General features: G+C 45.1%; 1 protein-coding gene across 3 annotated transcripts in view; it reads right to left on the bottom strand.

The window, feature by feature from the left end:
- The window catches only part of asic2 (acid-sensing (proton-gated) ion channel 2), a 199,476-nt gene that overhangs the window by 175,161 nt on the left and 2,590 nt on the right, over positions 1-21,725 (bottom strand). Inside the window, exons 1-2 of one of the 3 annotated variants that reach the window (XM_054760093.1) lie at positions 20,315-20,651; positions 19,446-20,063 (exon numbers count right to left, since the gene is read on the bottom strand). In XM_054760093.1, the coding sequence (XP_054616068.1) occupies positions 19,446-20,015 (570 nt within the window). In that variant the 5' untranslated portion in view covers positions 20,016-20,063; positions 20,315-20,651. The other 2 variants (XM_054760094.1, XM_054760092.1) reach the window with 2 other exon arrangements.

Below are 21,725 nucleotides of genomic sequence, written 5' to 3'. Positions count from 1 at the left end.
AAAGTCAGAAAGTGTTTCTTGCTTGAAGAAACGCCCCGGGCACCTCCGATTGTACATAAGTCCCTTGCTGGTCTGAAAAGCTGCATAAACCCCTCTGCAATGCAGCCTAACCTTTGCAGCAACAGAACCAAGGCAGCAGCACTTGGACAGACTCCTGCGTCGCCTGGCAAAGACTCGCCTTCCTGGCAAAACCAAGATCGTCTGGTTTACTGGACATGCATGGGTGTCCAAAGTGTGGCGCAGGGGCCATCTGTGGCTCAGTGCAGAAATAAAAACCCAGCAAAGGTGGAAAGAGAACAAAAAGGCATAATGCAAATAGAAAGTTAACACGTCCATATGAATAACGAATGAAAACAAAGCTTTCTTGTTTGAAAGGTGAACTGCTTGTGAAGAAATGCATGACGCAAACACCAGTTTCACAACATTAGAGAGTGAAGGATGACATATTGCATTAGTGTTTTTCATTACTACATAATATATACGGTATCAAATGATACAGAATAATAATGTCATTATTTATTACTGCACATGTTATTTGGTCTCCAAAAGGTAGATAATATCGTTTAAAGTCCATTTGTGGGACACAATCATTTCAAAAACGCACCTGCATTGTGAATCCATTGAAATAAAAAGTTGGTTTGTCCAGCCATATTTTTTTCATTGTACTTTTCTTAAAATTGTTAAAATCTTGTCTCGTTCTCGTGGACCCAATCTTGTGCCTCGTCTCGTGAGTTGGGCGTCTTGTGACACCCCTAATATTTCAAGAAAAATAAGTTATTAGTATCGACATTTCCACTAAACGCCTTTTTGCTCTTTGATTTTTTTTTTTGTGGTTTTGTGTCATTTATTTCTAGAAGTAAAAATAAATACAAATTTAAATGTAAATAGCAAAATGAGCAAATGGACTATAGTGGCCGACAGGTGCAAACGCACAGCGACGTCCAAACGCTCCAAACAACCACCATAAACACATCCATCCATCCATCCATCCATCCATCCATGCTGCTTATCCTCATGAGGGTCGCGGGTATGCTGGAGCCTATCCCAGCTGACTTCAGGCAAGAGGCGGGGTACACCCTGGACTGGTCGCCAGCCAATTGCAGGGCACATACAGACTAACAAACGTTCACACTCACAATTTAGAGTCCCCAATTAAGCTAACATGCGTGTTTTTGGAATGAGGGAGGAAACCGGAGTACCCGGAGAAAACCCACGCACGCACAGGAAGGATGCAAACACCACACCGAGATTCAAACTCAGATCTTCCCGATGTCCTGACTGTGTGGCCAACATGCTAACCACTAGACCACCGTGCGGCCCCAATAAAACACACGCAACGGGAAAAAACGAAAAATGCTGTAAATGCCAAACACACACACACAAACCTCCAACAACACCTGCATGAGAGAACTGCTGCAACTTGACGGGAGCAGACAGACTCGGGGACAGCGGAGACTCGCCTGTAAGCAAAGGGGGGGGGAGCGAGGCGCTAAAGCTCGTCTACGGTGTGATCAGAGAGGCGCCAAATGAGAGAAAAATGCTCTGGCGTCACGGCTGCGCTGGAAGCAGAACTTTCAGCGAGTTTCTTCCTGTCATCTCCTCCACCACCTCGCCTTGCCTCGCTTCGCCGCTCCACATCTTCTCATCCTTGTTCAATTTCACGCCGCTACACCTATGTCGCCTCGGCTGTTTGTACACAACTTCCTTTCCGACTTGACCCCCGGTCTTGTCCGTCATCCTCGGGGACTGTCCCGAATAAACAAACCCCAAAAAATAAACTGAATTGGAACACTTATGGCGGTAAAGAAGTACTCTGCTGCTTCTAGAATAAAAGGTTTAATAAAAAAGCGCCTACGGGCAACACAAAAGTACTCAAAAGTCAAATTGGTTGAATGGCGCCTTGCGCAACATTATCTATATGCATGAATCCTTAGACACACATTGAAGCATCCTAATAAGTAGCCAGCAGGCAGAAACATGAATAATTCATGTCTTTTGTTTAAGTTGGGGAAAAAGCAATATGGTGTGGAGCTAACACACGCTGGCACAAGCTTCTCCAATCCAGCTTTTTAGGAGGACGCAGACTTAATAAAAGTTGTGTCCTCCGCTGAGGCCGATGGATCAAATTCCTGTTTCGTCGCCTGCACAAAAGTACATGTAATATCCAAGAATAGGCAATATTACATCCAAGGGAATGAAAAAGTGCTATAAAACCCCACAGAAGCACAAACATTACAAGTGAGGTGAACATTGATTTTTAAATTGCCTCCAAATGTGCAATCTGAATCAAATCTGGATTCATCCGGGTTTGACATGACAGCTGCTGACCCTGCATAGACACTCATGGGAAGAAATTGTGGTGCCAAAATGCTTGGCAAGACATGCTAGCATACATGTAATTCACATAACCTTCAGCCTGTATACTCATTAAACAAATGCTCACTTCCCAATAGGCATTGAATTGCAGAGTCCCGCCCCTTCCGCTTGATTGCGACCATATTTCCCCCCAACCATTTTATTCTCAAAATTTGTTTTTTTGCATTTCTGCTGTTGCTGTTAAAAAATTTCCCTAATTTTCCCCCTAATTTTGTTTTGTTTCTCATATTACTTATTTTTAAAAAAAGTTTTTCCATAAAATTGCATTTTTTTTCCTTGTTACAAAACGACTTTCTTCTAATATTTAGACTTAAAAATACACACATACACATACAGTATATACATACATACATACATACATACATACACACACTTTTTTTCCCCCAAGCCTCAATTTAATATTTTGACTTTATACTTGTAAAATTACTGATTTTCCCATTTTTCCTGCCGTTAGTTCTCTTTTTTAAGTTTTCTTGTCAAATTGTATTTTCAGAATGTGCCATGGGCCGCACTTTGATCACCCCTGGCGTAACCAATTACTCGATTGATCAAAACAATAAGCTTGAGATGAAATCAACTAAGAAAATAACGGTTATTTGCAGCCCTAATTGCTCGTGAAACATCACAAAACTTGGGGCTTGTAAGCTTTCTGCCTTTTCCCCACAAATGAGACGGCCAAATGAGTCCTGCAAGGCCACAAGGAGATCTTGGAAAAGTACCCTCGCAGTCCAGCCCGGATTGCTTTGCAGCGCCACTCGTTAACACCGGGAGCCCAAGTGGTCGTCGCTCCGCGAGACGCCCCCTCGGGGAGCGAGCTGTGAATAATAGATGCGGTCTAAGGAGTTCGAGAGCGACACGCAGAGTGGATGTGTCAGGAAGCCGAGGGAGGCTCAAAGACACAAAAGGTTGCAGTTTTGGTTTGGCTTTCACTTTAAAAAAAACAAAAAACTCCACAAGGAAGCAGCAAAACATCTCATTGCAGACGTCAAATTGGAACCTCCCAAATGGTAAAATCTATCCTCCTTGAAAGACGGATTATTGGGCTCCCGGACTACCTTGGGTAAAAGGTATTGATTATTCATAGACTCGAGGAGAATGAGATGCTGCCTTCATCAAACAGCTTTGTGTTTTGAGGCCATTCCTTCCAACAAACAAATATTCATTCCTCATTCACCACAAGAAGAAATGCAGACAGCAGATGAAGACACAGCGACTGTGTTGGTGCGACATTCATTACGTTGCCACGCTTAAATATCAACACTTTGTGCGTAAACACAAGGGTTGCCTGAGCAACATGACTTCCATGCAGGGTTTCATTACGTTCTTCTGCTAGATTATAGCATGCGATACTTCATTTTGTGATCTCGCCGACAGGGGGAGGGGGGTGCTCCCAAAAGTTCATTTTATTTTAAATTGAATTTCCTATACAGCACCAGATCACAACATTGAAGGATTTTCAGTCTATACCTTGTCCTCTGTAACGGGTGCCAGCCTGTGAGGCTGTGCGAGTGTACGTTGGTAAACCTCACTCCCTCTGCCTCAAGAGCTGCGCTGAACACGCGGCCGACAATCGGGGCTTTTAGCCGTGTGGTCAGCGCCCTCGCCTCCCATTACGAAGGTCATGTGTTCAAGCCCCGGTGGGGGCAGTGCGGAGCAGGGCGGGTTACATCTGCACTAATTAAAAAGGACACATCTTTTTTTTTTTCTGTATTTGTTTGGGATATTTTTGTTGCTTTCTATTGTGTGAAGGTTTGTAAACTGTAACTGTGTTTTAACGGTCTGTTTCTTCAGTCCAATCCTCCACAACACACACACACACACACACACACACACACACACACACGCACGCGTCAGTGTTTCCAATACAGTAATCCCTCGTTTATCACGTTAATTGGTTCCAGACCGGACCATGATGAGTGAATTTCCACAAAAAAGGATTCCTTATTCATGAATGGAATATTTTCCTAGTTAGCACAGAAAACCTGTTTATGACCTAAATATGGTTTTTAACATTAGAGCCCTCTAGACATGCATAGCAGCCCTGTAGTCACCTTTACACTCCAAAATAGTAGACATATGAGAAAATGAGGCCTTTAAGACATAAATAAGACATAATAGAGACTCCCACCATAGCATTGGGAGAGTTTCTTGTTGTCATACTTTGTGCAGTAGTTCCTGTGGTGGCTATTGTCTCATGGTAACATGACTGACACCCAGTGACCAGTGTAGAATACTACATATCATGAATGAGTCTTCACACTATCTTACATTTGTAATTTACATTTTGCAATTTTCATACTGAAACGCTTAATGTAGGCCAAAAATCTGTAAAAATTTGGTTAAATGTGCTTTTTTTTTTTTTTTTTACTAATAGGCTGTATTGAACCACAAAGAAAGCATGATTTATTTTATTTTATTTTTTTACTGTGATCGAGTGAAGCCAACCAATTCTAAGCGCGAAGTGGCAAGGGACTACTGTACATTCATTTAGTTGCATGGGCCCACCACAGATAAATCTGGACCACCACAAATAGATTTGAAACTAATAGTTTGCCCTTGCTCATAAACATTGCATTGTGACTGAATGTAGCTTATCGTTCCAACTCCGTACAGTAGGTGGCATCGTAACTGCTTCTTAACACACCTCATACGCACCTGCCACAGAATAAGAAGACGTAGCAGGAGGGATAGCGATATTTAGCGAGTATTCACACCGCCCTAGATTCTGTTTAAAAAAAAAAAAAAAAAAACTTTTCTGGTCTTATTGGACACTTTGAGACCAACATGAAAGTAGATATCGCTCTTCTCATGCTGTGCCACCACCCCACATAGGCAGCTCCGTCTTGCTTGTGACGACAAAAGACAAGAAGCAGCAACAGAAGTAAGGTCATTTGTATTTCTACACATTTGTTTTGCTTTTTCATGAGTCTGAAATATTCTTATATTCCAAATCATTTCAAAAGAATCCAAATCAATGAGTCATTAAGGGCAAAGAAATCCCACTGTGCCTCAGCTAATTGCAGCCATAAAAAGTCCAACCTGTAAAATAGAATTTATCTACTTGACATCCTCATTAAAAGAGAAGAGAGTCCATAAAAGTGCAGAACGGACAGTTGTGTTATCATCTTGATACGGACGCGTCTCACTCACATTACTCTCTCACACGCACACGCCAGCCATCGTTCTGGATCCTTTTCTCCATCTGCATTCGTACTGGAGCGGGCGTGAGAGTGATCGGATCAGACATCAGCAGGCCAGCTTTCCACTCAGGAGGAGACGCACGCGGCGCAACGTATGAGTGCACATGCCGGATGATCCATGCACTCGTGCAGGCAGCTGCACTCATGCACACCCCTGGGAGACCCATGACCTCGTGGTTTAAGAAAAGGAAGTATCACAGATCAGTTTCCCCACAGGACTGCAATCTATTTGCGGCAACGGAGGGTTGCGATGTGGGCACATCAGAGACACGTTAGCAAAATTATGTCACAAACAAGACGGAGCCACCTGTGTGTGCTTTCAGGTAAGAGTGAGATGTGCATTCATGTCAGAGCCGCCAAAAGTCTCTTCACTTGTCGCTTGGGGGTTTATTTGCTAAATATAGCAGTAAAGTTGGCAACGCTGATCCCTCATACTACATTTTCTTATTCCCTGGCAGACCAGGTGCGTCATAATGTGTAATGTGTTGATGAGCGAGTGCAAAATCTATTGGTGGCCATCCAAATGCAAGTGTGTGTGTGCGTGCGTGCGCATGCTCTTGTTTACTGGGAGAGGAGGTGAGATAAAATGTATTGAAACGGTTGCGAAGGATACAGGGAAGGTGAAGATGGGAGTTTTAGCTGCGAAACCAACAGAGTGGGTGAGAAAAAGAAAGACCAGTGAGTCATTTCTCTTTGGATCGACACTCGAATGTTTGCTCCTGTACACAACCACAGTCTTAGGAAAAATGAACATTATACTTGTACAGCAAGACAAATCATCTTTTTTAATAAACACATTACACCAGTGGGGTTCAAAGTGCGGCCTGGGGGCCATTTGAGGCCCAGAATCTTTTCCCTTGGCACGCAGGACATTGTAAAATATTAAAGAAAACCACAGGAATGCGCACAAAAGCATAAATGCACAATGTCCCGGGGAGGAGTGATTGCCGCCTCCTGTGAGAGACGGGGGGGGTCAGACACCCATGCCTAGACACCCAAGGCTATTTGAATCAGGTGATAAGCATGTGGAGGACTTGTTTTGGAGACAAGAGGTCTCTAGCCTCCAGCAGATGACCATAGCAAGTCAGTGTGACATTAATGTACTCCATTAGTCAAATCAAATGGAATAATGGACACAAAACAAGTACAATAAAGCTTATTCCTGACAGGAGGGTAAGAGGAGTCAATTTTGACGACTGTCACACACATTTTAGAAAGCTAGAAAAGAAAGTTAAAAACCCGCAGCATGCTCACTCAATACAATGAAACCTCGGTTCTCATTGGACTTTTTGGAAAGAAAACCAAGGTTCCAAACACCCAAAAATATGAACACAAATCATGAATGCAATCGCAGAGAATCGTGGGATGGTGTAGAGTCGTACATGAACATTTTAGCACCTCACTTCTTCCCACAGGAGGCCAGGTGTTGGTAAGATGAATCAGCCTCCATTGGGCCACAGCAGCATCAATGATGCATGTCTTCAGGGTGTGTCAGCAGGATGAGATGTCAGCGCACTTCACAGCACGACTGCATCACCCTCATCCAGCGTGGTCACTTAGCAGCGTGATTAATCCCCACTGCACACCACAAGAGTAAACACAGGAAGGGGGGGGGCTCGCCGCGAGAGCGAGGCGACTAAGATAAAGACATATAAAAGTAAATGGGACGTGGTTACGGCTAATTGCGGCGTTTACATGCAGCTGGGGCCACTAACACTGGCCGGCAATGTATTTGCTAATTAGCATCTCGTTACAGAGTTTCTTTCGCCATCAGTCACCCGTCTGCCTCCTCCATCTCCGCCTAATTGGACACACCGGGCGCCTGTTAACCTTCGGATCGTCGCAGCCACCAGCGGGACGAGTAGGTCTTGGAGCGTTTCTCCCTTGCAAAGCTTGCAAGAAAGGACTTTTTGATTTATGGGTCCACTAACAGGACTATCAATGCACTGCAATGCAGAATGAGAAAGCTAGCCAAGTCACACAGCCAAAGCATGTAGTATATTTGGGGGCATCCCTATCAAATAACGATTTTCTTAATCAATCTGAAGCTTTCTGTTTCGATTTGTTAGGAATTGAATATTTTCCACTCCATTTTAGACAAAGCAGGGCAACGTGCTTATCTACCACAGAGACAACACATTCAGAAGACCACACATTCAGAAGATGCACCCTGCTGTTTTTACCTGCGCACACATGCAAAGTTTCTAGATATGCAGGGGTTATTTTTAATCTCTGAGGAGCGATTACACTGACTTTAAACTAATATCCCAAACAACTAAAAAAGGGAAGTTTACACCTATTGCTGCCAGTGCTTTCTCCAGTGCTGGCATTATAATTGCTTGTATCTATCTATCTTATTTGAATTCAACTGTAAACTGTCCTTGAGACTCCCAGATTCACTTCACAGCTGTTAGAACAAGAATCTGGGGGACTTCCACCCAGTAAAACGGCTGTTCCGAACAGATTAAATCACGTGATGGATTAGGTCCTAGAAGAAGAAAAATGAGCACCAATTTTACAGGAATAAAATATAAATATTAGAATAGTCATAAAAAAAAAAACATGCAACGTTATGACAAAAAGTAATTACTAGCATAACGTTTTCTGCAATACAGTTTTAGTAAACAAAACCAAGAATAAAGTGTCCCTCTTGCCCACACCCCTGCCCTGGATGGACAAATTAATATGAAGCAACCACAGTTCAGAAAAGAAAATGTCCATCACCGTTTTCCAAAGTCAAAAACGGAGGTGTGAAAATCTTGTTTTGCCTAAAACACAAAAGATAATAAGTCTGCTTTCATGGAAGACGAGGGAAATTACAAAATATTCACATTTGAGAGGGTGAAATCTGAGGATATTTACATTTTTAAATCAAAAACACACATTACTTGAATACCAAAACAGCTGTTGATTAACTGGATAATTGATGAATCATCGATTAATTGCTGCAGCTCTGGTAATAAGTGTGCTTCCTACAGACATGATTAGCTGCTGCTGCTAATAAGCTCCGATAAGATAGGAGCCTTCACAGATCAGTGGATTGTCCTCTCAATAAATGCCGTGGAAGGCTCCAAGTCAACATGTTGTTATGACAAGCTAGTGCAGTGTTGTCTGTGCGCCACACAATGAAGGATGGCGGGTGTGTTTATCTAGGTCACTGATGTGCTGTCAAAAATAGCCCGCCTCCCTCAAAGCCATCTTCCAGCCAAAAAGTACATGACAAGAACTGAAGGACGATGACCAAACGCAGCACTCGTGCTTTTGTCGTCTTTCTTAAAAACTGTTTAAAAATAACAACAACAGATTAGCAGAGTCATGAGGCCCGTTCGTGGAGATTTGCATCAGAAAGTGCCTGCGAACAAAGCTAATGGTAATTGTTGCACATTGAAGATGGCATCTCACTTCCTGTGGCGCTCGCTCGTATTCTCGGATAATCACAACAAAGAGTCGCCGAGTTCGCCTGCGGCCTGCCGCTGCTCCTCGGCGAGTCACTTAACTGCACTCTGAAGTCACTTTCAACACATTAAAATATCATCCGAATAAATGCCAAGTCCCACGGGGAGTGTTGCCTTTCAAGGTGGTACAGCATTTATATTTTATATTCCGTCCTGTGAGAATTGTGAGCGTCAAACCAAACAGGAGGAGCAGCAATCCATGAGTCCACCTGTGAGGCTGAGAGTCACAGCTCAGTCAGGACACTCTACTGTAGTTAATCATTTGTTTCATTCTGGACCAACGCTGCAGCCTTGGCCACCATCACTTATTTCTGTAACTGTGGCTCAAATCAAATAAATGACTCCCAACTTCAATTAAAAAGTCTCTGCCGACTCCATTGACATTGTGCAATTGAAGCTAAGTGGTATTTAAACAATGCACACAAAAAGGTAATGGAATCGATGGCATATTTAATATTAAGCGGCATGAGCAAAATCCAAATCAGCCACTATGTAGGTCACCTTACGAAGCCAATGCGGCAGTTGAGTGCGAGTCATTTTTAAAAATCTCACTGGTTTGTTCTTCATCCGTCACACGTCTCCCTCGAAAGATGGCACGCACCATATACGCTGCGTGCAAAATGAGATAAAGTCATTGACCTAACCGAAACAAGACTTTACTTGTGAGTTTGGCCAGGGACGGAAGGGGAATGGGTGAAAATGAAAGATTTTTGTTGACACGGTTTTCCTCCATTTGTGCATATTCTTGTATATCTTGTACTTATTTGTTTGATTTATGCATTTTTTTTTTAAATTTTACTTAGAGCTTCACTAATTTTGTTGACAGCAATGACAAAGCTTTTGTGCATCAGCAAACATCCATCCATTTTGTCGTCATTAGGGTCACGGGGGTATGCTGGAGCCTATCCCAGCAGACTTCAGGCCAATCGCAGGACACATATAGACAATCACATTCACACCTATGGCCAATTTAGAGTCTCCGCTTAAACATAACATGCATATTTTTAGAACGGGGGACGAGTACCAAAACAGCCGGAGAAAACCCACGCACGCACGAGGACAACAAGCAAAACTCTGCACAGAGATGCCCAAACGGCGATACGAACCCAGATCTTCCACATCTCCTGACTTCGTGGCCAGCATGCAGGTTAATATTGCCATGCTTTTACTGTGAAACTTACTTTGCACCAAACAGGAAGTCACTGTGTGCACGTTTTGATGTGGTGTAACCAGACAGTAGTCATGTCACACTTCTTAGCGATACGGTCAGAAATATGGGGTTAGTTATTGCACTACATTTTGTGCGCGCATTATTTCGTTTGATTGGAATAATAATAGTCATGTATGATTATGCACCAACATGTATTTCTGCTAAGATGCATATTAACATCAACTCGCTGGCGAGAGGCCACGTCTCCAAAACAAGTCCTCTGCATGTTTATCACCTCCTTCGTATAGCCTTGGGTGTCTAGGCATGGGAGTCTGGCTGTCGTAGTCTCACACTGGAGCATACTTTGTTTTCTATATTAACTAACATTTTAGCATGAATAGTCAGACATTTTCTGGAAAAGCCGTCTGTTCCGGTTGTTTTGATTTGTCTCTTTGCATGCAAGTTTTATTCAAATTGCACCTCATTATTCTCAAAGAACTTGTCTTGTCTCTCGTCTATTTTGGAGCCAACAGCAGCAGATCTTCCCTTGGATAATGAAGCTAATACGACACGTTGACATAAACCGACCCATTTCAGAGAAATTACCCTTTAGGTGGTCATATTTTGTGTCGAAAAAGCAGTCGACGGTGACTTAAGCAGGCACCTTACTTTTGGTGGATTGGGACTTGAGTTTGTCGACATAAAGAGGTTCCATCCATAAATTCTATAAAAGTATGCTTACTGTATACTTGGCAATGGGTCTTTTCACGGAATAGAGACGCTACGATGAGCAGACCGTGAGGCGTTTTAGTGACAGCACTCAGGAGAGGTGCTGAGTCAGCACATTCCCAGTGCAAACACCCTCCCAGAGCTGAGGGTGAAAAAGGGTAACGGCTCATTTGCTCAAGAAAAGACACTTTCTAAAAATCAATGATGTTGTTACACTTCTGCAATCAGTCTTTAAAATCATTCACTGCGGCGCCCATCTGGCAGCGACTTTGGCAACAAACACGGCTCCTGCCGCTCGCCACCGCCAAAGTGATCAATGGCGTTGAGGGGGCGAGTGCCACTTTTAGCCCCCTCAGGCGCCGAGATGCTCGACTGACTCGTGCGAACCCTTTGACGGCTTCCGAGATACAGAACGTAGGCACCTACTTGCATCAGAATACAAAATGCAAAGCTCGCAATCAACAAGGGTTGCCGTTGTAAAACACGAAGATGCCAAGACATGTGTCTGAACACCGTCGACACAATGTCTGCATCACAAACTATTCTTAGACAAGGATTCTGTCAGAAGCATCAGCGGCTAAAAGCCTTCCCGTGTACCGGGCATACGGACGACCCCCGTCCCCCTGCAGTCTGCCACTGCCTCACCTTCCATTTACCCAGCAGGACAATTCCACGTCGCGTACCAGAAGCTGTGAGCCGACACGCTTCGGCTGGGCTAACAAAGGCGGCGCACTGAGCAGATGCAGTTTTGTTGCGCGTGTCCGACTCCTGACCGAGAGGGCGGATCAAATCCCTTTTATGAAGGATGCCGCAGTGCTTTACAAATGGACTTCCATAAAAGAAAGGAGATAAAAAGACTAATATAGACTTTGAGTCCTTGCAGGGCTCCATCAGAGACATAAAGTGCATGTAAAAGATGCTGTTAAACTACACCAGGCCTCCACGGCCACATTTAACGTCCTGCCAAGAAACGGGAGATTGACTTATATCAGAACCTATTGATTATTCCAGAAGCGGACCTGCCAGCCTTGAAGACATTTTATGAGTACTTTTTATTTCGTAAAAAGGCTAAAAATCAACATGGCACATCAACAGTTCATCTTTTTCTCATGACATGCGGTGGACACCCCTGCTTTTATAGTGCTTTGTGGCGTGACCACAGTTCCCGTTGCGAGTGAACAATGTAATTAAACAGAAAAAAGGGGCGTTGATGCAATCTGAACCAGTCGATGCAGGACAATCGCAGGAGTACAAGGTGTTCGGAGGTGGGCTGTCCACCCGTCCTCGTATATTCCTATATGCACAGGAAGTAATGTACCACAAGCCGCCCAATCACAGCCTTAAAATGCTCATGACACAAACACGGAAATGACCATGAAAGGCATATTTCCTATGTTCGATGGGTGCGTGGATATTGACTTTTGTAAAGGTTTCCTTCCCAAAAATAGTCTTTCCCGGTCCTAGAGCAGAATGTGGGATGGCCCTACCATTGTTTTTTGTTGAATTTCTCTTATACATATTTTGACATTACACCTGAGCGATGTGTGGCAGGCAGGCTTTTGCTCAAAACACTCGAGCAGAAGCAGTGGGCTTCTTCACCTTTCCAAAAGACCCAATCCGCCGCAATAAATGGACCAGGCAAGTGCAACGAACGCGAGCTAAACGGACACCGTCAGATTCGTCGGCACTGTGCTCGGCTCACTTCGAGGACAATTGTTTTGATACGATTCCTCAGTTAAAGGAAACTTTGGAACGGAGGGCGTATTGCCGGAGGCTGCTTCGATCATCGGCTGTCCCCACCAGCTTTCCTTGACAGACCAGGCGCGAGGGGAAACAAGTACAGACACCAAGGTGACGGGAAGCAAATCCACATTTTTGTGCTGGATATAGTCTACCAATGTTAGAATGTGTTTGCATGTCAAATTCCAATGCTAGCATACAAGCTAATCAGTTTCAAGTCAATTTTCCTCAAATCACTGCTCTTGTAACTTATATAGTCGACATTTATCTCTGTGGCAAACACTTCCAGCAAAACAACATTCCTGATTTGTGATTTTTATATGTATTATTTTGATTATTATTGTGGGTTTTGTGTGTTATATCAGATGAGTCTCCCACTGTCAGCTGGTGTAGACACATTCACATCGCCATGGGCGTCGTCGTCGGCTGCTTGGTCTTCATATTGGTCAGAATCTGTGCCCATGTTGCTCGTCGAGATAAGGGTCAAATCTGTATGCCCTGATGCCCAACGCTGCCTCCATTGCTCCCTCATTTTCTTCTATATCAAAAACTACATTTTACAATTACTGAAGAACAGTCTGAAATGTCTGAAAATGGCTCTTTTTCTGGCGTGACTGCCGAAAGGGTTCCGTGTGCGACGTCACAGCCAAGATCCGTGGATTCTGGGCGGCGTACCTGACAGCAGCAATGCGTACAAGTGTTTAAGGGGGAAAATGCGTGCATGTTGGCAAGTCTGCAGAAGGTTACGGTAGTCAGATGAGCAGAAAAGCTTTGATACCAGCTCATTGAGAACATTTCTGCTTTTTACTAATGCCAAATAATGAGCTTGCACAAGAAAATGAATGCACAAGCATCCAAGGAACGTGCCAGAGGGGACGCACACACGCACAAACACACACACACACACAGCAAGAGGGAGATAATATCAACATTTACTGAAGAATGAATAGTGCATGACATCACTTTGCAGTAATACGTTGCATCATCACATTCTACTGCCACCTGTCCATCACTTGTGGCTCGTGTGTACATGACGAGACAAACTGTTAGCCTATTATGATGGCGGCAGCTAAATAAGATATGCTCTCGGCGCTTTGGGGCATGCTAATGGGCCGTAGCTCTTGTGTGTTTTCTGCTAGAAGTTTATTGTTCCGTCATTTTGGATTCAAGTTACAAAAAGAACGATGCAGAACATTCCGCAACGGCATTGAAGATGCTGACGTTCCCATCCAACTGCTCGTGTAAGACCGGATTTTGGGCGCTGATCGCTAGCAAAACAGACAAATGGATGTTTAAAAAACACATCACTCATGCGCATCACCCCCCCCATTATTTTCTCTCTAGAAAACAAACTCCAGGCTTGCACTGATGGTGAGTCAGTGTGTGTTCTGTATTGTAGTTTCGATGTTTGACATTTTGATCAAGCTTCGCCCTTCGTCTATCTTTCCTACGTCTCACTGTTCCCATATACAGTAAATAATAAAGATGCTGCTATTGGAAGGTGTGCTGTTGTCTCATCCACATCCCGCTCTCTGTCTCTACCGCGTGGTTGGCGCTCCTTACTTCCGAAGATGTGACCTGCAGGGTCACCGCTGCAGGTGCATATTTAAGTACTTGTCATAGTTAGTTAGCCACTGCTGGCACTATGGGACTACAGTAGTCCCTCATCTGCCACTTCATTGGTTCCAGACCCAGCTAGTGCCCACAAGACTTTTTTTTCCTGAATGAGAAATATTGTTTTGTTTTAATCTTTCAAGATCTTGTGACACCCCTAATATACATTTCAAAAACCGTGATAGAGTGAGGACACGAAATTCAAACCGCGATGTGGCGCGGGACGACTCTGTTAGTGTTGTTGACACAGCTGGTTCTTCTCTAGTCCCTCCCCCAGTCACTCAACCCCGTAATGTACGACGAGCGCGGCTTTAGGCCTGATCCAAGTCACAAGTGCTTTGAGAACTTCTGTCGCTGTATAAATAAAACTGACTTTTACATCTTGTTACATGGCAATAGCATTACGCCAAACCTCCGGTTGGACATCACCCATTTAAAAAGTTCCCTCATGGTTCAGTATGGATGTCTGTGGCACTGTGGACAGTGGTGGTGCTTTGGGAAGACATTTGAATGTGTGTGTGTGTGTGTGTGTGTGTGTGTGTGTGTGTGTAACATCCAAGCAGCCACTCTCTGAATAATGGACGACAGCAGAGAGAGGCAGCGAGCGCCAGGAAGGCGAAACAGACACGAATCAGATGGAGAAGGGAAGGCACCGACGTGTTGGATGCCAGGTATTTACAATTCATCACGGACGTAAGACGCAGCGCTCAGGCCTTCTCCCAAATGAGCTCTCCCAGGACGTGAAGGGGACCCCGGCCTCTCACGCGGAGCAGCCTGCGTGCACCGTCATCGTCTACAGACCATCGTGTTTATATCTCTGGCATCACCATGGTGACAAGGAATATGAGGCTGGTATTTCCTTTCATTTTAAACCCCAGCATAGAACAATTTTGCTGTAATAACATGCGCTCATTACACACATTATTTTTTTCTGGACGTTAGAGAGTAATTTTCCAGTTCATAAAGCAGCTGCAGACGCCAAAGAGTGCGAGGTGAGACAAATACAGCAAAAACAACTTTAGCCTTGTGGGGGCAAAGTCATGCGCGACACAAACATCACGTTGACGAATGGAACGCACATTGTCCTGACGAGTGCGGGATGTCACACAAGTCAAAACATGGACACACGGGGAAGGTCTGCCATGTGGGACTGCGGCAAGGACATCTAGGCAGATAAAATCCTTCACAGGCTGAAGTGTCGCCTTTAAAAAAAGGGTCCGTTCAAGACTTCCGTCCGTCCATTTTCTCACCCCTTGCTGGAGTTTATCCTACAACCTGGTGGAGTTCAAACAAGTGGTAGATATGCAAGACTCCAGTGATAATGACAACTACTTTATGTATAGCATTACAGCACCGTACGGTTTATCGCCGTTAACTGGTTCCAGACCCGACCTAAATATGGTTATTAGGGCACTCCAGACTTGAAATGACACCCCTAAAGTTACCGTTACACAATTACGGGTGTCCACCGACGGCCGCATATGGAAAAGTTACAGGATGCGGAGGACATTTGGCTTTAAAAAAAAAAAAAAAAAGTAAAAAAACATTTTATATGAATTTAAAGACAAGTGTTAGCTTTGTGTTATAGGTGACACCGTCCCGTCCCCCCCCCCACTTGCGGTTTTCTTTTTTTAATTTCTAGAATGTGCTACGGGCCAATAAAAAGTGAGCTGTGGGCCGCAAATGACTAGAGGGCCGTAGTTTGGACACCCCTGACATAAGACATGTTAAAACAAGGAATTCTCCCAGTGCTTTGTTTTGGGGTTGTTTTACACTTCCAGTTTCTGTACAGTACTTCCCATGATCTCAGTGTAACATTACTGACACCTAGTGACCAGTGTGGAATACTGCATATCACGTCTTTCAACACATCTTCTGAATCCCTTATGTATTTGTATTTTACTTCAAGTAGCCATTTTTATTCTTGAAAATGCTTACATTTAAGCAGAAAGTTCCATTAGCTTCAGTATGCATATTCTTTGACTAACAGGCCCTATTCAACCACAAAACAGCATAGTTTCATATTTTTGGAAAAAAACAGAGTGAAGCCACGAAATTCGAAGTGCAAAAAGGCGAGGGACGACTGTACGGCCTTGATGCGGCCTCTCTTGCCTGCATCAGCTAACATCCACATGAACATGACCTCATGCTAGCAGACACCACCTCAATGCTGTGCATGTGTGCGCGCGCGCATACTGTATTTATGCAAGTGTGTTGCTAGAACTTGTCCACTAAGTAGTCCGTGAATAAAAGTATGAAAAATGGCAACCACAAGCTAAATCAATGCTCCTCTGGTGTTTACCACCAGCATCATCATCCACACTGTGTGTGTGTGTGTGTGTGTGTGTGTGTGTGTGGGCTACATGCCAGCATCATCTCCTCTAAGCAGATTAAACAAGCACAGGTCTCGCTGGTGGCGGCAGCAGCACTTCCTGTCACAGACGTCACGTCTGCCAGGATGTAAAACGGCACGTTAACGCCAACGCAGCTTGATTGATGAAGTACATCCATCTAGAGCTGACGTGACAGCAGCAGACTTACAAACAACATGGAAAGTGATAACTGCAGTTCGGGAGCCGGCGGATGTCACTTACGAGGTCACAGGTTGCGAGCTAATTGCGACCTGGTAGCATCACTACGTTGTTGTGACCCGACTGCTCAGATGAATGAACGAGTGGTTCATGAGAGAACGCCACAGAGCAATGTGTCGATCACATTTGCACCCAAGGAATCGTCTTAGCTCGTCTGTATCATAACCTTAAAAGAAGCGGGACAGCGCGCGTGCAGTTCTTAAACACCCAGCATGCACCGCTCCCATCCCGTTGTGTTGAAAGTAATGAGAAAGATTGGATGCCGCTGTGTGAAAGCGCACAACGAATGAATGTAAAATCCATTGTTACGGCTATTTTGCAGGATTTCTATGTGAAAGAGTCTACACAGGTCACATGATTAGTGTGTCACAGCAAGAGCGGACGCTTTCCGAAATGCTGACCCAACCTCGTGCTACTGTCGGAATTTTCAAGTAAAACCATGGAAATTGAGCACATATCCCACTTAGACGTCCACCACTCTTCCTCCAGTGCATCCAAAGGTGCCGTGGTAACGAATTAGGAGAGGCAGGCTGCATCCGTGTGCGTCTTTGTAATTAACAAGCCAAGTCGGCAAACGCGCACGTGTTAGACAATGCGAGGTGACTCACACGCGCACGTCGCTGCAAGCACGCATGCCGATGTCCGTCTCACTGGGGGCTCTGCTGCAACTCTACGAGTCACATGACACTGATGACAGTGGCGTCCCCCACCCCCAACGTCAATCATCAGAAAGTCAATCAAGGCCGCGTGTGTATGTCGTGTAGTTTATCTAAATGCACATGTGCTCATGTAGCTTGTATTTATTTATTTTTTGGGGTGGGTGGGGGGGGGGGGGGGGGGACTATCACAATGCGATGAGACAAGCGGCAGCTGAAGCAACAGGCAGAGGCCTTCTTGCAGCCTCAAATTATCTTTCAACACAGACCACAACATCCAAGATGGCCGCCGAGGGGAGTCAAGCGGGGGAATCGCCGGACGCTACACAGGCTAACAATGATAGCGAGTCAAAGCCTGGAGAGAACACTGAAGAGAAAGTCAATGTCTGAAAGTGACTTCAACCTGCAGTATTGCAATGGCCAGTAGGGGGCAACCTAAGCAGATGCAGTGAGACATGAACTAGGAACCATGTACAGTAGCAATTCAGCATTTTGGGCAGATTCTTTGTTAAAAATGACATTTAATACACATTTGTGCTTTGTCTCTCCAACAATAAGCCATTTGTTGCAGAAAGCTGCTAATTAATAAATACGTGTTGATAAAGCAGACAATCCAGAAAACCGTGCACGTTGGTGGGAAGAGAAGAAAATCAGAAGCAGCAAGTTTTAAAGCGTGAGCTCGTGCTGTGCCTTGCATGTCACATCACGACACTACTGCAGTCAGATATGCATATCTACGCAAATTAGGTATTGCTTTGCCTAAATTAAGGATAAAAATGACTAAATGAAGTAAAATACAAATATAAGGCATTCGAAAAACCCATTGAAAAGACGCTGTGGTGATATGTAGTATCCCACACTGCTCACGAGGTGTCAGTAATGCTACTGTAATGTTGGGTGAGACACACAAGCACCAAAATTGATCACCGCAGCAACAGGTTTTTACTCCAATTTTGAATTCTCACAAAAAGGCACAACAATCCCTAACACGGGTAACTGTTGCAGCCGTAAATCACACAAAGCTAAAACTCAACTATGAGCTCACACTTCCTGTCCGCCCCCCACTCAGCTCCCCTAGCAATGGAACACATGAGCATACACTAAGTCTTATTTATGTCTACTTTATTGGGTAATAGGAGTATTAAGGTGCCTGTAGGGGTGTTATTTCATGTCTAGAGGGCTCTATTAAAGTATATTTAGAAGGTTTAACAGGTTTTCTATGCTCCAAGTACCAAAGTATTCCATTTATCAATAAGTCCTATTTGATGGAAATTAACTTTTCACGGTCGGGTCTGCACCCAATGAACCGCCATAAACGAGGGATTACTGTACAGCACATCATCAACTCAACACTAACGCAAAACATCTTTCAAAGTCCTTCAATCCAATAGGACAAAAGCAAGAAAAACTTTGAACTTCAACAGCACTAAGCAGACAACAGACACAGAGACCAAACAACGGGAATGGCAGCCATTAAGGTCCGTGCATTAGTGACTAAGAAATAACCAGCAAAGTATCTAGAATGACCTGATTCCTCCTGGGCCCACGCTTGACCCCTTCTGCGGGTTGTGTAGGAGCCTGTTGAACAAAAAGCAATCTCAAGACGTTGAGTCATGGTTACCAATCAGGCTGAGCGGAGCAACAAGTGCCTTGCTGAAACAAAAGGCCTTGAAAGATCACTCCAGGTCTTCAGCGTTCCTCTGCGGGCTCGGAATATGCCAGAAAAGAAAGGCGTGTGTGCTTCTAGAAGCGGCGGTCCAGGAGGATGACAACGAGGGAACGTAATGAGAACTGAACTCCCAAGCGGGAGGAAACAAGCAGCTTTTCAGCATAAATCAACTATGATCACCAGAATGAACACAATCCATGGCAGCCAACGAGGCGACGCAAACGCCTCCAGACAACCCAAAGCTGACATTTGAGTGTTTACTCACGGTTTGGAAGTCGGCGTGGCTGCACTCCTGGCCTTGGTAGCGGCAGTAGAGCATCATCTCGTTCAGGTCGTGTCCGACGCGCTCCATGAACTCCTTCATGCTGAACACCTTGGGCTTGTATGCCGTGAAGTTGGCCTTCTCCTGCAGGAAGGCCAGCACGTCAGGTTCTGCCAGGTGCGGATGCGGGATGGCGAGGTGCACGTCCAGCAGCGCCAGCAGCTCGCCGGCGTGGTACAGGTCATTGCGCGTCAGCCGGCTGAAGCGGTATGCGTTGAGGTTACAGATTGTCACGGCGGGGAACACCAGGCTGCCGGACACCACCGCATCCACGCTGGTCACGTGGGGGAAGGACAGGAAGTAGGCCAGACGCTCAGCGCTCTCCAGGGCCAATAGGGCCAGGCAGGCCAGCAGTGCCGCCGCCCACAGCAGGCGGCGCCCCGTGCCGTGGCTGTAGGGGAAGACGAAGCGGAGGCCGTGCAGGGTGCTGCTGTGCGCGAAGGCCTGGCAGGAGCTGGGGTGCAGGCTCTCCTGGCTGCCCCGGCTGCCGCAGCTTTCCTTCAAGTCCATCATCAGGGCTCCGCCGCCTCCGCCAGCGGGCCGCCGGTGCTCGCACACCTCCTGCCCGGGAAACATGTGAGGATTACTTGCAGAACCTACACTTAAAAGTAGAATAAAAACCACACACACACACACTTCTACACTCACTCATTGACAAAGACCTGCAGCAAGGGGAGAGTCACTTGGACCAACCAAAGCTGCCTCACACACACACGTGCAATCTGTCACACAGGCAGGCACGCACACACACACACACACACACGCGCAAAGCTCTCCTGGTTCCGTGCACAGCTAACGGCGAGCCTCTGCACCTTTCCGGCTCAGCCTAGCGAGGAGACATCCAGCGGGTGAAAGTGTGTGTGTGTGAGAGAGAGAGAGAGTGACAGATCTGTTGATGATCAGAGCCACTGTTTAGTCGCGTGCGCCGATCCAAACTCCGCCCGTCTTGCTCGGTCCAGATACATCCGCTTCCCCTCCTCTTTCCAGCTCATCTGTGGCGGCGCCTAACATGCTCGCACCGTGAGAGAGAGAGAGAGAGAGCGAGAGAGGGGAGGAAGAAAACTGGATACGTTCACTCCCTCCCTCTCACATCACTTCAGATAGACGACGAAGGACGGACAGGAAGAAGCAGGAAGCTGGCCAAGACGCAGACTGACAGACGGATGGAACGATGGATGAATGGACGGATGGTGGAGGGGAGAACAGTGGCGGATGGATGGGTGAGGGAGCGAGGGGTGGGTCGGTGGTGTGAGGGGGGTGTCATGGCAAGTGAAGCAGAAGTGAGGAGCGGCGGCCGGCAGCGTGATGTTGGTCAGGAGGGAGGGAGCGGGACCAAAATAAGACTGAAGAAGAGCAGGCGCATGGAGCGAGGTCAGAGGTTGCACGAGAGGACATGAGGCAATTTTTTTTTTTTTTTTTTTTAAGTGTCAAGAGACCTTTGTTATGTGTACTACAACCTGGGAAGTTTAACTTCAAGGGGTAATGACATTTCAAAATCTGTCCAACATTAAAATCACTGAGCGTGTCAACATGTGGAGTCTAATTCATTCAATGAGCTCAAGTCGTGTGCTAATATGAGCTCCTTTAAGAAACACAGTAGAATGATATTACTTCTTCCTGATTTCATTCATGTTTTGATATATTGTATGCATGCATTCATTCATTATCACATATATACAGTATATTTGACTACAGTATACAGTATATTATTTCCTTGTTTTCTTTTTTATTCATTTTTTTATAGAATTGTCAGATTAAACATTTTAATCAAATTAATCAGTTTTCAAATTAATCATGATTAACCATCATTTGCAACTGTGAGAAACATCCCCTTTACAATATTTTATGAAAATGCATATAAATATATACACATACACACACAGCAAATTGTGCTTCCGCGGTGATCATTCTGCTAGTGAGTCGTAGGAATATCGACTTACTGTTTTTGTCTCCGTTTATTTAGACCACACATATGCTCATCATAAAAAGACGTTATGATGTTCTGAGTGTTCCTAAATGCACCTCGCTGTTACCATTAGGAGTGTGACAATTTCTCGATATGGCGATATATCGCGATTTTTTTTGTCCCGATCGATTATCAATATGCGCCCGCCAAGTATCGATAATTTAGATTTACATACGTTCGCGATAAACTGCCTCACTCATAATTAGTTCATTTTGCGCAATTCCTTGGCAGTCCGCTTGGGGGCCGCCTCGCGGGAG

This window comes from Dunckerocampus dactyliophorus, chromosome 18, assembly GCF_027744805.1.
Source record: "Dunckerocampus dactyliophorus isolate RoL2022-P2 chromosome 18, RoL_Ddac_1.1, whole genome shotgun sequence".
NCBI classification, from domain to species: Eukaryota; Metazoa; Chordata; class Actinopteri; order Syngnathiformes; family Syngnathidae; genus Dunckerocampus; species Dunckerocampus dactyliophorus.
The sequence above is the reverse complement of the archived record's forward strand: the minus strand, read 5'-3'. Positions and strand labels throughout refer to the sequence as shown.